The sequence below is a fragment of the Panicum virgatum genome, chromosome 5K, assembly GCF_016808335.1.
Source record: "Panicum virgatum strain AP13 chromosome 5K, P.virgatum_v5, whole genome shotgun sequence".
Taxonomy (NCBI): domain Eukaryota; kingdom Viridiplantae; phylum Streptophyta; class Magnoliopsida; order Poales; family Poaceae; genus Panicum; species Panicum virgatum.
Genome location: NC_053140.1, coordinates 34,963,256 through 34,971,936, shown reverse-complemented (window position 1 = coordinate 34,971,936; position 8,681 = coordinate 34,963,256). Strand labels below are relative to the sequence as shown.

The 8,681-nt window shown below is 44.6% G+C and overlaps 1 protein-coding gene across 2 annotated transcripts; it reads left to right on the top strand.

Annotated features, from left to right (window-relative positions):
• Positions 1–5,825, top strand: LOC120709567. 2 transcript variants are annotated; one of them, XM_039995234.1, is made up of 6 exons: positions 1–430; positions 1,544–1,735; positions 1,933–2,049; positions 2,168–2,317; positions 4,742–4,800; positions 5,396–5,825. In XM_039995234.1, the coding sequence occupies exons 1-6, from the start codon at positions 230–232 to the stop codon at positions 5,529–5,531; spliced, it is 855 nt and encodes a 284-aa protein (XP_039851168.1). In that variant the 5' UTR covers positions 1–229; the 3' UTR covers positions 5,532–5,825. The 2 variants fall into 2 exon arrangements, with proteins under 2 accessions (XP_039851168.1, XP_039851169.1); XM_039995235.1 differs by having other exon boundaries at positions 289–430; positions 1,518–1,735.
• The last annotated feature ends 2,856 nt before the right edge of the window (positions 5,826–8,681 follow it).

The following is an 8,681-nucleotide window of genomic DNA, read 5'->3' as shown; positions in this document are numbered from 1 at the left end:
CCAGTTGAGCCATCAGCCGCAGCCCAACTGGTGCCGTGCCGTCTCCTCTCCTCCCTCGTCTCATCCCCAGACCCACCCAGCAATGCCCTTCCCCTCGTCCTCCCCTCCCACATGACCTGCGCCGCGCCGCGCAGCCATCCTCGGTTTGGTCACGGGAGCGCCGCCACGCGCACCACTTCACGCGGTTCTCCCCCTCTCTCCTCTTCGTAGATTGGAATCGGCGGGCCGGATGACGATGGCGGGTTCTTGCGCCGCGGCGCCCGTTGCCGGCCTTCCCTCGTTGAGGACGCCGCCGCCAGCGAACCTGAGACTTGGCGGCTTCTCGTACTGTTCCTCGGCCGCGCGGAGCCCCGGCGGAGCCCTGCTGGGATGGACTCAGGAGGCCAAGAAGCAGACCACGACGCCGCCGGCAGTGGCGCGGCTGAACCGGGTACTTGCTTCCTGTGGATAAACTTGATTTGGTGTGCGCTCTGTGTGATCTCATGGCTTGGAGTGGAATTTCACCTCCGAAGATTACTTTTTTCTTCTTTCCTGTTAAATCATTCTTCGTTGCATTGCTGCTATGTGCTGTGATGGCAATTTTGTGATGTTTAGTGTAATTTCACGTCCAAAGATCAACGGAGAAATGACAGGCTAGATGGTCTCAAATCTGAGTGTGTATTGAAATTGGTTTCTATCATAATCCTGGTGCCAAAGAATTAAGCTGTTATTCTGACTACACAAATCAATATTACATGTGCATGTTAATCCTCTGTGATCTGTAATAGTATACCGATTCTTTTAATCACACCATAGTTGCAATGAGCTCTCAAAATTATTACTGCAGAAGGCAGAAGTTAGTCAAAATTAGATATTTTAACAGTCCACTTTAACAACTAATCCTGCTCGTGTTGCTGATGCTTAGATCATGTGCCAAAGTTTGTTCAGTGTCACTCACACCTTCCTTCATCTGAGCTATGCTCATGTCAGTCCAAACCTTCCGATTGGGATAAAGGTGCAGATCAAGTTATGGTTGCCTCAGAATAGGTGATAGATGATAAAGATATGCACCATTCATAAAGTTAACCGTCTTTTGCAGATAAATGTTGTGGGCTATTATCATTACATGTCAAGAGTGTTTGCATTATATCTTTTCCTTAGTATACTCTCAAAAGGTGAACTATGCAACTCAAATGCTTAACTGCTAGGTCCCTTTAAATACTTAATGTTCCAGTGAATTGGATTCGGCCTAACCTTGTCATTTATTCAGTATCCAATGCTTGGGATTCTTGTCACTTTTGTTGCTCTCTTTTATTCAAAGTTTCTGCTGTGTCTCCGGAAAGTTGGGTTTAACATGGGTATACAAATCTGCTCACTGAATTTAGGTTGTGGGCTTGTAGCCTAAATGCCTGTGATCTCTTGTGGTATGACTACCTGATTTTGACGAGTCAGCACGGGTGCAAACTAAAACTGTAGAACTGGAAATTTTATTTCCGGATGCTGTAATATATTGGTTTTCACTAATGATTTACTGCCAGGGGCTGTTTTTATTGTGCTCGTATAGTTGCTCTGCGGATACATGCGAAGGGATGGGCATGAAGGTTATGTGACGAGTCAAGGAAGAGATGATGCTATTATGTTTGGGCCAGATGATGATGGTCTGAAGATTCCAACTCAGACAGAGACTCTCGTCAAGGGTACTGCAATGGTTGCTGAACCAGAAAACAAGGCGATCCCTGATCTAGATTACCTACAGGTAAACTTTTCTGTTCATTTTTACATTGTGTTTTGCTTTTCTGTTCAGTTTACTCAAAATTAACTTTAGTTGTTATTAAGCTCTGAAAGTTAGTTTTGTACAATCAGAGTTTCAATCATGAATGCTACTTTGCATATATGGCCTTTATGAATTAATTTGTCCTGCAAACTGGTCTCATTTAATTGGTGGTCGTGCAGGAGCTGTTGGCTATCCAGCAGCAAGGACCTCGTGCAATAGGTTTCTTTGGAACCCGCAACATGGGGTTCATGCATCAACAGCTTATTGAGATCCTGAGCTATGCTATGGTCATAACAGTATGTCCCTTATTTATGTGCCATTGTCATTCATATGATCTCCTGATTTATGTGTCGTTGCCAATCGTATGATTTTTGAGTCCTCTAGCATTGTTCGTAATATTTGTTAAAATTGCAGAAAAATCACATATTCACGTCTGGGGCTTCCGGAACTAATGCAGCTGTTATCAGGGGCGCCTTAAGAGCTGAAAAGCCAGAGTTGCTCACTGTAATTTTACCTCAAAGTCTAAAGAAGCAGCCTCCTGAAAGCCAAGAACTGTTGTCTAAAGTAAGACTTCCTGTTATTTCTATCCTGAATTGGTCATTTACTAGTCAAAATTAGTTCCAGACCTGTTAGGTTGTGATTGGTTGCTTGGTTTAGAACAGGCCTGGATAGAAACTAAACCAGGCTAGGACAATGCAATCTAGTCGTGTTTTGTTACATGGGTTAGCTAAGCCTGCATTAGAAAGATCTTGTTTGGTTGCTTGGATTGTTTTGGCTACACTCACCTTTTTTGTACTAAGGTCAGTTTCAGGCGTCACTTCTTGTCAGGATTGTTGTTGGATTGCTCAGCTGTGTCCAAATCGTAAAATTAAGAAGAAAAAAACTGAGCATATAAAAAAAACAGTTGACAAAACAACAGGTAAGAATTTGATATTCTAGTAACTTCTCATGGGTGAGAAATTTTGTCGAATGGCTGGCGTGCACGTGGCAATACACATCGTTTGCAATCAAATTAATATTGACTGTGAGCATCCTAATCCAACCAAATCCATCTACTGCACAAGGATGTCCGTCAGCTCTTTTGGGTCGGCAAATCAAATCACATCAGATGCACGCGAAGAAAAAAAAAAGCATCAGCAGCCAATGGTGTTGGCCACCAGCCCGCGACGATGTTGTGGTCCCTGTGCAAGCCGAGCAGTGACGCGCACGACATGATCAGTGCCGCTACGCTCTGGTTCCTGGTGGTAAAGGCGACAGCCACATCCTCGCCACCGGCAATGCTGTGTCTGGATGCCTAGCCGCTTAGACATGGCACCAACGCAACGATGGGCGATGGCAAGGAAGAAGCGGGGAGGAGATCTGGAATATGCAGCATCGGAGCATGGCCTCGGCAACGGAAGTTCGCAGCTTTAGCGTCGTTGTCAGCTGAGCTACACATACCAGCGCAAGTTGTAGCAAAGCCATGGCAATGCTGAGAGCGAGAGACAGGTGACGTGATCCACTAGTTGAAGCCTGCACGCTCTAGCCAGCCTGCATTGGCTGGAAACACAGCAAAATTTCATTTTCGGTAAGCCAGGCCGGAGGCCCCATTTTGCATTGCGCAGGCCAGGCTGAGTACGCTGTGTAGGGAACCAAACACTGCTAGGCTGCATTACATAAGCATGGCTAGGGGGTTGGCCACCCTACCAATCACAACCATAGATTGCTACATGTTCCAATATACTTTTTGTTCTATATATTTTTTATTGGCTAGTGATTTTGTATTGATAGACTGCTCATCACAGTATTTTCAGCATATTGACACAAAGTTATGGGACATTTCTAGTCAAAATTAGTTCCAGACCTGTTAGTATAGACTATAGAGCCCTATGCGCGCCAATATACCCTTTCTTCTATATATTAGTATTGGCATTTAGTGATTTGTATTGATAGACTGTTCATCACAGTATTTTTAGCATATTGACACGGTTTTGGAAAATTTCTTAGTAAAAAGGTGTACCCATGCTTTGTATGACTCATGTTTGTAATCATATAGTGTTTGAAGTGATGCAGTCATGATGATGATGGTTGTATGCAAAATGCAGGAGCTTCCTTGTGTTTTTCAATCAATGAGCTGATGATTAATGATACTTGTTTTACAGTAAAATACTCCTTCCGTCCCAAAAATCAAGTCATTCTATGATTCAAAATTTGTCCCATAAACCAAGTCATTTTACCCCATTTAAATTGGACATGTGCATGCAGGAATCAGTTATTGCCAAATATGGCTAATAAATAGGGCGAACAAGGTCATTTTACCTCCTTGTTCATCTATCATAGAATTTCTAGAATGACTTTTTTGGGGACAGAGGCAGTTCCGTATTATCACCTCTGAGTTAGGTCTTACAATCATTTTTTTTATCATGATGATCTCCTCTGATCGTACATGTAAACATTCTTAAGGAGAACATTGTGCTTCTTTATTGTTATTGAAAGAGAATAGTGTATGCTTGTCTGTATACACTATAGAGTGTTACAAAGATAAATAGTTGACTTGATTCATCCTTCACCAAGAGAGCATTCTATTTATTTTCGCTGCAAACCTCTGAACTAATTCTGCTGTTACCACTAACCTTCGTTTATGTTGTATGACAGTATCCTTATCAAGTTGATCATAAATATGCTTCAAATTCAATGTGTATTTTTCTTTTGGATCCTTAGGCTGTTTTGTTGCTATCCTTATCAAGTGGATCGTAAATATGCTTAAAATTCAATGTGATTGCTTGGTTAGAAATGTCTCACCATATGTTGTATGAATTGTTCAGAATACATCAGCATTATCCTACAATCTGAGATTCTTGCGATAGCTAGATTATTAGGCAATAGGCATCCACTGTCATATGTGTTAATTCCAATAGTATGCCTCAAGAGTTAAATAGCATCCTGCTGATGTTCTATTTCCATATGATAAATTTGAAATGCTTCAGTAACGTTTTGTAAACTTTGTAGGTACAAAACTTGATTGAGAAGCCACAGTATGACCATTTACCATTGATTGAGGCTAGCAGGTCAGTCAGCTACCTTTTCAAATTGCTCATATTTTTTCCTATACTGTATATTTTTGTCACCAATGGTGTGGATATACATATTCGGTTCATGCCTGATTAGTGTATCATTTATTTCCGGCACTTTCCAGAGATTGCATGGAATAGGTACTGTGCTTTACAAAACATACATCACTTTGTTTAACTCATTGATTGTCACAGATGGTTTAGATACTATCCATAACTGCATAACGCCATTACCAAACCAACACTACGTTTTATAGATTTTGCAGAGTATCTGCTGCCTCATTTACTGAACGAATTATGTGAATAAATGACACTGAATCAAAGCAAGCATTGGACAGGTTAATGACATGAACTATAGCTCTAGATTGGGGTCTGTTCATGGGGTATGCATATATAGTCCTAGTTGAGTCAATTCTTGATACTACTCTATTACTGTGACAGGTCATAATTTTTTTGGGTTTATCTGTTGTATTCTAGAAGACAAGCATCTGTGTTTTTGCTTGTTCGTCGGAGTCTTAACTATCTTCTACATGGACTGAAAGACAAGTCATGTTTTCTCTAAATCAGTAATGGCAACTCTTGTAATCTTCAGGTTATGCAACATGGACATCATCTCGAAGGTCCAACAGGTGATCTGCTTCGCGTTCCATGACAGCAAGCTGCTGATGGAGACATGCCAGGAGGCCAAGAACCTTCGGAAGATCGTGACGCTTTTCTACTTGGATTAGCTCCTGATCTGGGGTCCTCTCTTTTTTGTCCGTGGGGTAGGCTGGCGGTGGTGGGGGAAAAAAAAGCAAGCTGAACGGTTTAGTTAGTTTCGAAATATGGGATAGGTGGTGCGATGACCTTCCATTGGAGAAGGAAGTCATTTTTGTTTCGCCCATTATTTTGATTCTTGTCACAAATAAGCAGATTATCTTGTCGATATGCCTAGTTCGTCAGTGAAAGGGAATAAGATTATAAGTTAAAGTTTATTGTTGCTCATCTCAGATTTATAATTAGTTTATGCCCCAGTTTCGACAGCTCTTACCTGCCTGTTTGCCTGTTTTCGTTTGATGAGATATTCTCAGCACATCTTGATGACTATCTTCTTTTAGGAGGTAGTAGTATTATCATGATCTTTGAAATCAACTTTTTAGCGTCTAGTAATAATAAGTTTAGTTGTTGGCTATGCTTAGAGGGCCGGCAATTAGACCCCAAGACTCCGTCTAAAAATGGTTATCGTTTATTCGTTTTGGTCTCTGATGGGCTTCGTCGTCGAGTTCACCTGGAAAAGCCCAGGTAACAAAGAGCATGACCAGAGGGCCCTTCTTTTCTATTCGCTCTGTTCCGCTGGCTGCGGCTGGTACTGATTTGTTGCGAGAGAAAATTACTAGTGGCTAGTGCTAGTTTGGTATGAAAAAAAATATTATTAATTGGCTGGAGAAGCAGCCAGCAGAACAGAGTGATTATAACCGAACGAATCGCAGCGGCAACAAGGTCAGATTTCTCAGGGAAAAACAACAATACCAGTGGAATACCTCTTGAAAAGAACAAGGCTCACAGAAGATTCCATCAGTAGCGTCGTTTAATTCGTTGGAGTTGGAATTCACAGGATTCCAATGAAGAATAGTGCGGCAGTCCACGCAGAAAATTCTAGAAAGCCCTCGTAAGGCTGTCCGCACTCGTAGTACTCCAAATTTATTTTCTAAAAGGAATATTCTTATCTAGTCATTAAGATTCTCTTCTCTATATTCAGTTTCGCTGCACCCGTTCATTGTCTATCTCCTACTCTATCAACTACCAGCACGCGGAGCCCACCTGTCATACACTATTTAATTTTTTTATCCCTCCCACTCCACCAACCCCGTCGCCCCCCCCTCTCTCTCATCCCTTCTCTTTCCCCACGCGATGGCGGCGCCCCCTCCTCCGGCCTTCCTCCCCGACGCCGACGCCCCCCTCCCTCCTCGGCGGGGGCTCCGCGACGGGACTGGAAGCCTGGAACACGCCGTCCTCCTCCCCATCCTCCTGCTCAACACGCCGTCCTCCTCCCCATCCTCCTGCTCAACACGCCTGAAAGGATCGACACTAGGCCTAGAGGGGGGGTGAATAGGCCTGTTCAAAAATTTCCTGAAAAACTTGACAGTAAAAACGTCAGGCCCGGATGATCCGGCCTTACGTCGGATCTTCCGGACTTCCCAGGTTTGGATGATCCTACGTAACTTCGGATGATCCGGCAGGCGAAAGGAATCTTGTATGAGATTTGAAATCTACTTAGCTTTTGACGATTCTCTTTGAATACAAAGTTGACAAACGAAGTAAACAAGCCTGTAAAAAAGTTCTACGCAAGAGATATGCTACTAAAAAGTAGATCGGGTCAAAACGAGCTCAAGAACAATATGGAGAACACTATGAAGAACAAAAGTAAAGGAAACACAAGATTTATCCCGAAGTTCACTCCACGAAGGAGCTACGTCTCCGTTGAGGGGCTCACGAAGAGCAGGGTTGCCCTATAACCCTTTTTTCCTCGCCCAATCAACCACGTAGGAGGATTGAGTCACTTACGATTGTTCTCACGAAGAGAGGGGAAAATACAAACTTCCGGAGGCTCAACCACAAAGGAATGGGAGCTCACCGGCACCTCTAACCGTCTAGGAGCAAAGTTCCAAGAGTAAAGAACGTGAATCGACGAATCGAGGTTGCTTCAAGTGCTTCTTGAGATGAACACGCGAAAACTCGTGAGATGCTCACAAACCAACTCCCAAATCTCACTTCCTCTCAATCCCTAGGTGAATCCTTGCACGAATCTAGTTTTTGGATGGAGGAGAATGAAGGAATGAGTGCTTTTGGAGCTGAATTGGTCGGGAGAGAAGAGAGAGACAAAAGAAGGGGGTGAAGGGGTATTTATAGCCCCACCCCCCAAAAGTGACCGTTATGTGTGTTTTCTGTGAGGTCCGGATCATCCGGTGTTAGTTCGGATGATCCGGGACGGTAACAGAATAGGCTAAAACACACTCGAAAACTCCCAAGTCCGTATCATCTGGCAAAGTTCCGGATCATCCGGTCACACTCACAAAAACCCCTTATCTTAACTAGAAAAGATGTCCAGAAAGTTCCAGGTCCAGATCATCCGGAGATGGACAGAGAGTTTCGGGCTCAGGGTCCGGATCATCCGGCCGTGGATAGAGAGGTTCGGCTGAACAGGCCGGATCATTCGGCCTAGGACCGGATTATCCGGCCAGTGCTGAAAACAGCTGTGCAAAGTGTTTTGTGAGCGAAAAAGTCTCTCTCAAGTGTAAAGTTCATCTCAATAATGCACTTTTAACAATCTAGAGCAATCAAGCGCATCCCCCTTGATAGTACGGTGGTCCTAGACTCAATTTCAAACCGAAAATTAGAATTAAACTCTGATAGGATCCACCATGTGTAGAATTTGAATTGGGGGCCTTCCTTTCATCTTCTTCTTGATTATTTTCATTTATTCCTGCACACATCTTATTGAAAGCATCATATCCCAAATTGTGATTTTAAGAATCACCAAAATCAATTTAGGGGCCTAGATGCACTTTCAACGCCGACCTATCCCTGCCCGCCGCGCCGCCGCGCCACGGCTCGCCGGGGGAGCTCCGCTCCGCCGCAGCCGACGCCCCCTCGAGCTCGATCCCTCGGCAAGCAGGCGAGGGCGGCGGCGCATTTCCCCCCCGCCCCGCCGCGCTGGATCCGCCCGCCCTCGGCCACGGCCGCCCACTCGCTGCTCCCTCCACAGCGCCGAGCTGGAGCAGGGCTCCCTCATCCTCCGCGCCGGCGAGGGGGAGCTGCTTCGGCGCGGCTGGGCAGCGGCACGGCTCCGCAGCGGCCCTCCCCAGCGGCGGCCCTGCTCCCCTGCTCGCGGCTCTGCT